Source organism: Pristiophorus japonicus, chromosome 15 (genome assembly GCF_044704955.1).
Source record: "Pristiophorus japonicus isolate sPriJap1 chromosome 15, sPriJap1.hap1, whole genome shotgun sequence".
NCBI lineage: Eukaryota > Metazoa > Chordata > Chondrichthyes > Pristiophoridae > Pristiophorus > Pristiophorus japonicus.
The window spans coordinates 34,135,552-34,147,885 of NC_091991.1; the positions used below are offsets into that span (position 1 = coordinate 34,135,552).

The 12,334-nt window shown below is 44.8% G+C and overlaps 1 protein-coding gene across 1 annotated transcript in view; it reads left to right on the top strand.

The window, feature by feature from the left end:
• The first annotated feature begins 1,611 nt into the window (after positions 1-1,611).
• The window catches only part of cand1 (cullin-associated and neddylation-dissociated 1), a 29,857-nt gene continuing 19,134 nt past the window's right edge, over positions 1,612-12,334 (top strand). The window contains exons 1-3 of the mRNA XM_070900297.1: positions 1,612-1,995; positions 6,400-6,543; positions 8,685-8,839. Coding sequence (XP_070756398.1) covers positions 1,928-1,995; positions 6,400-6,543; positions 8,685-8,839 — 367 coding nt within the window. The 5' untranslated portion in view covers positions 1,612-1,927. The remainder of the gene's footprint in view (positions 1,996-6,399; positions 6,544-8,684; positions 8,840-12,334) is intronic.

The following is a 12,334-nucleotide window of genomic DNA, read 5'->3' on the forward strand; positions in this document are numbered from 1 at the left end:
TAGAGGCTAAGCCCAGAGCTTAAGTAATGCAGAGGCGATTTTCACTGAGGGTTCAGGGAGGAGTGATGCCATGTATCTTGCATGGCTACTGTTGGTACAATATCAAGGTGTGCCACCAGAGGGCACAGCAGTAGGAGACTTGTAGGTTACCTGTACAGGTGTGCCTGGCCTAGTATAAAAGGCAGGCCACCAGGTGTAATCCTCACTCTGGAGTTAACTAATAAAGGACTAAGGTAATTCCAGTTCAAGTACAACACACACAGCCTCGTGGAGTCATTGATAGAGCATCTAAGGACACAACAGAGAGCATGCAGAAATCCAGCGCAGGCAATGGAAAAAGCGTGCGGCAAACCAGTCTCATCCACCCCTTCCCTCAACGACTATCTGTCTCACTTGTGACTCTTGTATTGGACTGTCCAGCTACCAAAGAACTCACTTCAGGAGTGGAAGCAAGTCTTCCTAGATTCTGAGGGACTGTCTATGATGATGATGATGATAATAATGATCAGATAATCTGGGTTTTTTGGTTATGTTGATTGAGGGATAACTCCCTTGGTTTTCTTCAAAATAGTGCCATAGGCTCTTTTACGGCCAATTGAGAGAGCAGACGGGGTCTTGTCTCATCCGAAAGACGGCACCTCCAACAGTGCAGTGCTCCCTCAGCACAGCACCGGGCCCTGGAACATCGTGGGCACCTGTGAGAACACCACCGCAGGTCGGGGCTATAAATAGAGCTGGACCCTGGAACATCGTGGGCAAAGGTGCGGCGAATGAGGGTACAGGGCGCAGAAGAGCCAAGGGGCAGCACGGGCCAGCCCACACTGCAATGTGTGCGCGCACTAGGTCCGTGCAGCAGAGCAGGTCTCCAGTTGTCCTGGTTCAACCCTCGACACTGGATAAAGGCCAAGCTCTGTCAACTCCTTGTGGTGGCTGGTGTGCAACAGTCACCGCACGTTAAAAAAAATCCACGCACTGGCATCTTCCACCCCCTCAATTGGAATTCAGGACTGGAACATTGGGTCCTTCATTGAAACATCTATGAACTCTTGTGGAAGCAAGTCATCCTCGCTCGAGGAACCGCCTATGATGATGATGACTGAAGTGTCAGCCTAGATTTTTTTTTGTGCTCAAGTCCCACTCCAGGGACTTGAACCCACAACCTTCTGACTCAGAGTGTGCTATCCACTGAGCCACAGCTGAGATACATCCAGCAAAGTACGACTAAGGAATTACACAAAAGTCGCAGTTAGCCATTTTGTCAGAGTAAATATATTTTAAAGTAAATGAAGTGACTATTATAACTATTTTTGAGATATGCTGCAAAATGCAAAGAAGATAGGATGGGCAAAAGAACAAAAAGATCCAGAGGCAATAGAAAAAAAGACGAATAGCAAAAATGTTGGAAATAACAGAAAATGCTGGAAAGACACAACATGCCTGCCGCCGCTTGAAAGATACGTTAACAACTAGCATACGACTATTCTTCCTAAATGCTGCTTTATTTTTGAAACTCAGACACTGAAGTGAGGTTTGTGTTCTGGAGCCTGCCACAGGGACCAATGGGCTCGGCCGGAGCAGACTGCCCATGTGCGGTGAACTCTGACCCGCCGCCGGATTGCCCGCAGCTGCCGAGAGACGCGCGCGGTGGTGGTGGTGGTGGCGGCGGCCTCGCTCCTCTGGTCCGCTCAGAGCCCGAGCTCGCCACCACTCCTTCCAGCCGCGGTGGGGCGGGAAAAAAAAAGCAGTCGGCCGACTGCAGCGCGGGTCCCCGGCCTTTCCACACCCCCCCACCCTCACCCTGCTGCGCCCCGCCTCCTCCTACTCCTCCTCCTCCTCCCGGTTAGACAGCGAGGCGGAGCTGGGCCCGGAGCCGAGGCACAACAACATCAACAAGAAGAGCGGGAGGCGCGGGAGCGAAGGCCACAACATGGCGAGCGCCTCCTACCACATCTCCAACCTGCTGGAGAAGATGACGTCCAGCGACAAGGACTTCAGGTAACGGCCGCGGCGCGGGCTCCGGCTCTTTGTCCCGGGATGCGGCCGATTGTTTTTTTTTCTCTCCCGCTCCCCAGTTGGAAGTTTGCGCGGACCCTGCCAGGCCTCCTTTTTATAGCGGGGCCGCACTCTCGCAGCAGTCACCCTCCCTCTCTCCCCCGGTGCCCCGAATCGAGCCGCAATGTGAAGTGAATGGCCTCAAGAATGTGCGGCTCTCACCTCTGCGGTTTGCGATGGGACTGTGCTGCTCCCTGGCCGCGCTCTCTACCTGAATATACCCCTACCCCGACGGCCGCTTTCTCTCTCTCTCTCTCTCTCTCTCTCTCTCTCCATCTACCTGTACATATCCCCCGGGCTAGGCGGTGCGCAGGTTCCCAGCTTGGAGCCTGAGTTTTGCATTCCTAACTCCTGCGGTTCCTGAGCTGTGGAGTCCGTGTAACTGAGGGCTGGTGGTGGGTTGGTGATCACTTCAGAAATCATCAATCTGAGCTCTTAATTGTCTTCCGAGTGCGGATAATTAAGCTTTTAATGTTAAATGCTTTGTCACTGATTTAATTTTAAACCGTCACATAACTGCAGCAAAGCCTCTGGCAACGCAGCCGTGATTGGTTCGTTCACCTGTTAAAGCATTGTGTTTTGTATTTCCCACCAGTTTTGATCCTCACCACCCCCCCCCCCCCCCCCCAATCCAAATATTCTTCATGTGTAAACTTAGCAATGAGTCTCACAAGGCCTATTAATTGTGGAGGGTTTTACATCTTGTTCTGAACTGATGTACACACAGACTTCTCAGGAGGGGTTACTGGATATCACTCAGGAGTTGGAACAATGTCCTAGATTTCACATCCCTAATTCGAGAGCACCCTTACTGTTGTGCTGACTGCCTTTTTAAAAAAAAAAATTAATCTTGGGATATAGGCATCTCTGGCAGGGGCAGTTGCCCTTGAGAATGTGGTGGTGGGCCTGCCTTCTTGAATCGTTGCAGTCCATGTGGTGAAGTTACTCCCACAATACTATTGGGTCAGACATTCCAGGATTATGACCCAGCAATGACGAAAGAATGGTGATATATGTCCAAGTCCAAGTGATGCATTTTGGAAGGATAAATAAGGAAAGATAAACTAAATGGTACAATTTTAAAGGGAGCAAGAACAGAGAGACCTGGGGGTTTGCATGCACAAATCTTTGAAGGTGGCAGGACAAGTTGATGAGGCTATTAAAAAGCATATGGGATCTATGGCTTTATAAATAGAATATAAAAACAAGGATGTTATGCTAAACCTTTATAAATCACTGATTGGATCTCAGCTAAAGTATTATGTCCAGTTCTGGGCATCACATCTTGAAAGCCTTGGAGAAGCTATACAGAGGAGATTTACTAGATTGGTACCCGGGATGAAGGACTTCAGTAAGTGGAGAGGCTAGAGAAGCCAGGATTGTTCTCTTTGGAGCGGAGAAGTGTAAGGGGAGATTTAACCAAGGTGTTCAAAATTATATGGAGTTTTGATAGTGTTCATAGGAAGAAACTGTTTCTACAGGGAAGAGGGTCGGTAACCAGAGGACACAGATTTAAGATCATTGGCAAATGAACATCATCATTGTAGGCAGTCTCTCGAATCGAGGAAAACTTGCTTCCACTCTAAAAATGAGTCCTTAGGTGGCTGAACAGTCCAATACGAGAACCACAGTCCCTGTTACAGGTGGGACAGATAGTCGTTGAGGGAAATGGTGGGTGGGACTGGTTTGCCACATGCTCTTTCCGCTGCCTGCGCTTGGTTTCTGCATGCTCTCGGCAATGAGACTCAAATGAACAAGGAGTAATAGGAAGAGAAATGTTTTTATGCAGCAAGTTATAGGCCCGTAATTTGCGGTCCATACGGGTGCGTACGAGGTGTGTATGTGCCCGTAAGGACCGCGCAAATTCTGGGTTTTAGCACACGAAGGGCCTGTTTGAAAACCAGGAACTTGCGATAGAGATCCAATACATCCCCGGGAAAAGGGCTATTTGCCCAACTTCTGCCCAGCGAATGCCCGTGAAATTCTTATGCTTGATAAAAGCAAGTGTAAGGCCTGCTTTTACCAGTGTAAGAGTTTAACAAATCATAAAAATAATCTTTTTCTATCATTTATGCATTTAAAAAACCTGTGCAATGATATGTTTATTTTTAGCCCCTTTAAATCATTGTTTTAAATATTTAATTAAATGGCATTTTAATTCATTTTAAATATATAATGTTTTTATTTATTGATTTAAGAACATAAGAACTAGGAGAAAGAATAGGCCATATGGCCCCTCGAGTCTGCTCCGCCATTCAATAAGATCATGGCTAATCATCGACCTCAGCTTCACTTTCCTGCCCGATCTCCATATCCCCTGATTCTCCTAGACTCCACAAATCTATCTATCTCAGACTTGAATATAAGATATATATATCTGGGGCAGAGAATTCCAAAGATTCACAACCCTCTGATTGAAGAAATCCTTCCTCATCTCTGTCTTAAATGGCCTACCCCATATCGTGAGACTGTCCCCTAGTTCTAGACACTCCAGCCAGGGGAAACAACCTATTTGATGTGTAGATGTATTTTTTGGGGTGTTCCCATTCATGCTTATGGGATTTCCGTACATACAAAATCTCCATACGCACGAATGGGAATTCCTTTTTATTGATTGGGCTGGCCCACATGATCAATGGCACTTGCGAACTGCCTGCTCTCCTGGGATACTGGAGAGGCCCAGGTCACCTCCATACCACCAGGTACGCGGGCATTTTATTTGCGGATTGGAGACATTTCCCCGCTGGAAGCCTCCAACCACAAATTCAGGGCCATTACCTCAAATGCATTGCCTGAAATGGTGGTGAAAGCAGATTCATTCATAACTTTCAAAAGGGAATTGAATACTTGAAAAGGAAAAATTTGCAGGGCTATGGGGAAAGAGCAGCGGAGTGGGACTAATTGGATAGCTCAGAGTGCCGGCACAGTCACGATGGGCCGAATGGCCACCTCCTGTGCTCTTTGTACAATTGTAGTCGGTTTGTGCGTGACTTGGTGGGGAATTTGACAGTGATAACCTCCTGCCCATGACCTAGGCGGTAGAGGTCGCGGGTTTGGAAGGTGTTGTGGAAGAAACCGTGGCAACTTGCAGTACACTGCAGCCGTGGTACACCGATGGTGGATGGGCTGCTTTGTCCTGGATGGCGTTGAGTGTCTTGTGTGTTGTTGCATCTGTTCCCATCCAGGGAAGTGGGGTGTATTTTGTCACATGCTTGACTTATCTTGTAGATGGTCAAATGGCTTTGGGGAGCCAGGAGGCGAGACACTCATCACTAAATAACCAGCTCCTAACCTGCTCTAGTATCCACGGTATTTTTGTGGCTAGTCTCATTGATTTTCTGGTCACTGGTGACCCTCCTCCCCAGGATGTTGATGGCAGGGGATTTGGCGATGGTAATGTAATTGAATGTCAAGAGGTGGCGTCTAGGTTCTCTTGTTGGAAATGTTCATTGCCTGGTACTTATGTGGAAAGTAACATTCGCACCACACATCAGCCCAAGCTTAGATGTTGTCCAGATCTTGCTGCATGCGGGCATGGACTTCATTATCTGACGAATTGCGAATGGTGCTGAACACTGCAATCATCAGCGAACATCACTACTTCTGACCACATGATGGAGGGGAGGTGATTGATGAAGTAGCTGAAAATAGTTGAGCCTAGGATGCTGTCGTGAAGAACTCTGCAGCCATGTCCTTGGGCAGAGATGATTTGCCCCCCCAACAACCACAACCATCTTTCTTTTGTGCCACTGGAGTATTTTCCCCTGATCCCCATTGACTGCAGTTTTACTCGGGCTCCTTGGTGGCACACTCGATCTCCTTGGTGCCACACTCGATCAAGCAGTTACACTCATCTCACTTCTGGAATTCAGCTCTTGTGTCTATATTTGGACCAAAGCTGTTGTCGGGTAAAGAGGAGTAAAGGAAGAGAACTAAAAGGGTTACATTAGTGGAAAGGGATTGCAGATGGGTTGATAGATTAAATGTATTGCTTTGATAATGTCGAGGAGTCTTGCATTTTGTCTGAGCTGTGTTAGAATTGTCCTGGTAATTCATTGGCTTTAATGTGCTTTGGGATGCCCTGAGGTTGTAAAAGGTGTTATAAATGCAAGTTAATTCCTCTTTTCAGTACTAAAGTAGCAGAATCATTATGTGAATAGATTTTTGCTGAAATTATGCTGTTGCTGCAGAGTGGGAAACATACAACGGTCAACCATTTTCTGTGGCATCTTTTACCAGTCACCGTCATTGCAAAAATAAGCACATACTATTGAGTAATAACAGAGTATTGTTAATACAAAACTCCTTTTTTATTACAAAATTGCATTTCATTTGTATAATTTTCAGATTCATGGCTACCAATGACTTGATGACAGAATTGCAGAAAGACTCTATTAAATTGGATGATGACAGCGAAAGAAAGGTGGTTAAGATGATCTTGAAGTTACTGGAAGACAAGAATGGTGAAGTGCAGAACCTTGCTGTTAAATGGTAAAAGTATATTCTCAATTTGTGCAGAATAAATTTGCACAGCTGATCAATATATTGGAATTATTGTCTCGCCTGCACTTACTGGTTGAGGTATGGAAGCACTGTCCAGAATTAATGGAGCTTCTATTTTGTTTTCATCCACATTTGGGTGCTTAAATGAAGCTACAGTACTTAAATTTTTTCTTTCTCTCTCTGCTGTTTTTCTCTCCCTCTCTTGAAGACATTGGCACTTTACTAGGGTATGATTCTGGCAGTCAATGCTCTTCAGTACCTTGGTTAAATGGCCATATTTTGTGTATGAGACTACACAGAAAAGGCTATAGCATTCTGATTGGTTGGTATCTGCTGCTGAGTGGGATTATGGCCTGCCCCAGAGATGCTCCCCTGAACTACATCATATTTATGGCCCTGGGCATTACTTATGTGTGGGAGACAGGCTCCACAGCCGCTGCTGGGTCAATCTGAGCCTTGGGGATGGGTGCTGCCAAAATCCCTGAAGGGGGACAATTGAGCGCTGAAAATGATTAATGCTGGTCTTGGGGCCTGTGCATGGCTGTGTCCTCAGAGATCTTGTACAGGCCCTTCTCTTTATGGCCCATGATTGCTTCCACTGAACGCTGGGGCCAAGGAGGTGACCCCTGCTTCCAGTCTTCTAAGTGGTCACATGTACGGTATGGTTCTAGCACCATTATATATGCTTGCCCACATACAGTTGGAAGTATTATTCCTTGATAGGACGGGCCCCAGAAAATGGCAGGGCTGCAGCAGAGTAATCCCAAAAGTTTTGAGAGAGTTATAAAATAAAGCTCCCTAACATTATGGAAAACATCAAAAATGAACTTGCCATTTGATTTAGCTTGCCTGTAGAATTCATTTTTGTGCCTAAAATGTGTAATTTTTATTATCTTATCATGTCACTCTGTTAGAAGTCTGATGATTCATGTTTATAATGGAGCATAAAGTGGTCATTCATTTACGAATGTATGTTTAATATGTTTCATTAAAATAAATAAAACATTAGTGTAATCTATGTTGATCTATTCTGCCGGAGCAGAGCATGAGCATTATGTTTACTTTTTAACAATTGCACTGTGGTCTCAAAAGCATGCTATAGCACCCGAATAATACATTCTAGATTGCATGTTATAATGCTCTTGGCCTTATAAAACAGTTTGAGCCAACTTACCAGTAGCACCTTAATGTGTATGTGTGTATACATTTGTAATCTTTTTACAATCGATGATCTTTAGTCATAGTATTTTACAACACAGGAGAAGGCCATTCTATCCATCAAGCCTGTGTTGTAAACCACACAACTAGTGTTAGAGTGACAGCTTCCTCTGCATGCTGAGCAACTGACTTCGTAGGAATTTCTGGGGGAGGAGGATGATTGATTTACTGTTTTATGACTTGCTGCCACCCATGTGTTTTGGCAAACTTTTATAGTCATTTCAATAAACATAATTGTTTTGTAGGAGAAAAAGAAAATTATCAGTATCATTAAAGTTCAGTATCATCATAGGCAGTCCATCGCAATCGAGGAAGACTTGCTTCTACTCTAAAAGTGAGTTATCAGGTGACTCTACAGTTCAATACAGGAATTACAGTCTCTGTCACAGGTGGGACAGACAGTCATTGAAGGAAAGGGTGGGTGGGGAGTCTGGTTTGCCGCACGCTCCTTCCGCTGCCTGCTCTTGCTTTCTGCATGCTCTCGGTGACAAGACTCGAGGTGCTCACCGCCCTCCCGGATGCTCTTCCTCCACTTAAGGCGGTCTTTGGCCAGGGACTCCCAGGTTTCGGTGGGGATGTTGCATTTTATCAAAGCAAGCATTCTACTCGGAACTCCTACACGGCAAGCGAGCCCCAGGTGGGCAGAGGAAATGTTTCAAGGACACCCTCAAAGCCTCCTTAAAGTTCAGTAATAGCAGTAGTAATCACAAGCATCCTCACCAAGAAATGTGAGAGTGGTAAACCAGGTTATGGAAAGAGCAGTCTCCGATTACCTTTTTTTGGGGAAAAAAAGCTTTTATATCTAATGTGTGTGCTCCAGATTTAAATATGCATGTATCAGGAACTTGCTTTTGAGTGTGTGCCAGTTTATGCTCAGTTTTAAGTATGCAATTCAATATTTTGTCCTTCAGTCTTGGTCCATTGGTCAGTAAGGTGAAGGAATATCAGGTGGAGACAATTGTGGATACCTTGTGTACCAATATGCTGTCAGATAAGGAACAACTACGAGACATTTCCAGTATTGGACTGAAAACGGTAATTGGAGAGCTACCTCCAGCTTCTAGTGGTGAGTTTATGCTTAATAAAAATATTGTCACTGCACTGGAATGTACATCCTGACAAGATTATTTATCAAGGTACAGATTGAACCTAACACAAAAGCAAAATACTGCGGATGCTGGAATCTGGAATAAAAACAGAAAATGATGGAAATGTCAGCAGGTCAGGCAGCATCTGTGGAGAGGAAGCAGAGTTAATGTTTTGGGTCTCAGAACTGGAGAGCCTCTCTTATTCAGAACCACCCTCGTCCAGAACCATTCCCGGCCACCTGGTGACGCATGCGCAGAACTCAGACATGAATAAATTAAAGTCCTTTCTCACTGTCGACTCCCGCAATCGCTGGCCTGATCCCGCCCCCCCCGCTCTCCCCCCCCCCTCCCCGCTCCCCCCATGATCACTCTGTCGCACTCCCAGCCCCAAGCCAGCCAGCCCCGATATCCCCTTGCTCAGTATCTACCATCCAATTTAACGTGCCCATCCCTCGTCCTGGATAAATTCCTTATCCAGAGCAGGCCAGGTCCCGAGGGTTCCGGATAAGGGAGATTCAACCGGTATATGGAATACTTGCCTTTATTAGTCGAGGTATGGAATACAAGAGCAAGAAGGTTATGCTTGAACTGTATAAAACACTGGTTAGGCCGCAGCTGGATACTATGTACGGTTTTGGTCACCATATTACAGGAGAGATGTGATTACACTGGAAAGGGTGCAGAGGAGACTTGCAAAAATGTTGCTTGGACTGGAGAATTTTGGCTATGAGGAAAGATTGGAGATGCTGGGTCCGTTTCCTTTCGAACAGAGGAGGCTAAGGGAAGACCTGATTGAGGTGTTTAAAATGATGAGGGGCCTGGATAGAGTGGATAGGAAGGGTCAACAAGCAGGGGGCCTAGATTTAAAGTAATGGGGGGAGGTTGAGAGGAGACGAGGGAATTCACCCAGAGGGTGATGGGGGTCTGGAACTCACTGCCTGAAAGGGTGGGATAGGCACCATATATAAAAGATACTTGGATTTACACTTAAAGTGCCGTAACCTACAGGGTTACGGACCAAGAGTTGGAAAGTGGGATTAAGCTGGATAGCTCTTGGTCGGCTGGCGCGGACACGATGGGCCGTAATGGCCTCCTTCCGTGCTGTAAATTTCTATGATTCTAAGGGCACGAGACAAATCCAAAACCCTTCACCTTAATTCCTCGTCAAGGAACCTTTTGGATTTACCTCCAACCTTGGCGTGAATGATGCACACATTTGGCTTGCTGATCTCCTCAATCAGCTCGGATTATATTAGCATTTACATCACCAACCTCCCATCAGGATCCACATAAGCTACTGTGTAATTAAATTAACCCTTTTTTGTCAATTATCAAAGAAGCCCAACAACAAAGTAATTAATTAATTAATTAATTAACAATTATTTGGTAACAGAATTGTAGTTGGCAGCAATTAAACTTATTCATTGAGTATGGAAATAATTAGTAAATAAGGTTAACTGACAAAATGAATAAGTTACAAAGGCAGTTATGTCAACAATTTAGCATTAATTGCTTGCTGATTATAAATTACAGTTAAGATCTGTCACCGATTGATGTAAATTGGTACGTTTAATTTAGAATTAGACTCCTTAGATCACTGACAAGTTAACAACATTAGAATGTCAGTCTGTTGAATATATTGAAGTCTATATGCTTGCACTTAGCAATGTTTTCAGAACTTGTATGATCTAGTCCTTATAAGCTGGAGCGGATCAGCTGGTTGCCTTGTCTTCCTCTGGGGAAAAATGGTGTTAGCCTTCTGATACCTCAAAGTAATGAACTTCTGTCTGTGGAAGTGCTCCTGGGGAAATTCTCCCTCTATCTGGACTAGCTGGTTTTAATCTCGCCCCCTTTGATCTCCGGGAAATTTGTATATCTAAGTGATATTTGGTTGGTATAGTTATACAATCTTCTGTAACATTCTCACTGTCCGAGAAGAACTTTCTGATTTTTCAGAGTACCTACTTAGTAACTGAAGTTGGTCATTCAGTCCCTCGAGCCTGTTCTGCCATTGAATTTGTATCTCAACTCCATTTACTTGCTGTTGTTCCATAGCTATTGATATGCTTACCTAACAAAAATCTGTCGATCTAAATCTTTAAAATTTCAATTGACCCAGCATTCACAGCCTTTTGGGGAGAGGGTTCCAGATTTCCAATACCCTTCGTGTGAAAACGTGCTTCCTGATTCACTCCTGAATGGCCTAGCTCTAATTTTAAGATTATGCTCCCTTGTTTTGGATTAACCCCTCAACCTTTTAAAATCCAGGGAATATAAGCCACGATATCGGTACTCCTCCAATTCTGGCCTCTTGAGCATCTCTGATTTTAATCGCTCCACCATTGGCCGCTGAACCTTCAGCTGCCAAGTATCTAAGCTTTGGAATTCCCTCCTGTAACCTCTCTGCCTCTCTACCCCTCTTTCCTCCTTTAAGACACTCCTTAAAATCTGCCTCACCTGCTCTAATATCTCCTTGTGTGGCTCGCTGTCAAATGTTGACCGATAACGGTCCTGTGAAACGCCTTGGGACGTTTTACTATGTTAAGGTGCTATTTAAGTAGAAGTTGTTTATGCAATCTATCCTCATAATTTGACCTTTATGTTCTGATATTCTGGATCAGAAAGCCAATCTAATATGAAAATAGGTTACTCTTTTTAATAAATAAATTTGCAATGTTCCATCTTTTAGGATAATGTATAATGGGCCATAATTTGCAGCTCCTATGGGCGTGTACAAGGTGTGCATGCACAGATAGGGGCCGCGCATGTTCAGGGTTTAGGCATGCGCTAAAACCCGGAACTTGTGATCTGTCATCCTCGGGGGGGGGGGGGGGGGCGGGGGAGGGCATTCACGGGCGGAGAGTTGGCCCAATCTTTACTCAATGAATGTCCGTGAAATTCTTGTGCCTGGTAAATAATTTATATATTTAAAGACTGGTGAAATGAGGGAAGTTTATTTTTGGCCCCTTTCAAACATGTAAATTTATTTTTCAAAAAATAAAATTTTTGTTTTAAATATTTAATTAAATACCATTTTAATTACGTTTAAATGTGATTTGTTGTCGATGTATTTTGGGAGGGTATTCCCATTCATACTTATGGGGTTTCTGTACATACGGAATCCCCATAAGTATGAATAGGGATTCCCTTCTGTCATTTGTTGGGCTGGCCCACTTGATCCCAGGGGCGCTCAAGAACCTCCTGCGTCCCTGAGATAAGTGAGCTTTTGCCCGCGTATATCTGGAGAGCCCGAGGACTGCAAAACTCCGTAACTCCTGGACCACCAGGTACATGGGTATTTTATTTGCGAATCAGAGGCATTTCCCCGCAGGAAGCCTCCGACCAATATGAAGAATAGATAACTAGTAGTTGTGAATGAGTGAAGATTATAGATGAACAATTAAAAACATATATCGTGAGAACATGTATGAGTGGCACAGAGAAAAGAAAAGGACAAGTTCTACAATAATCAG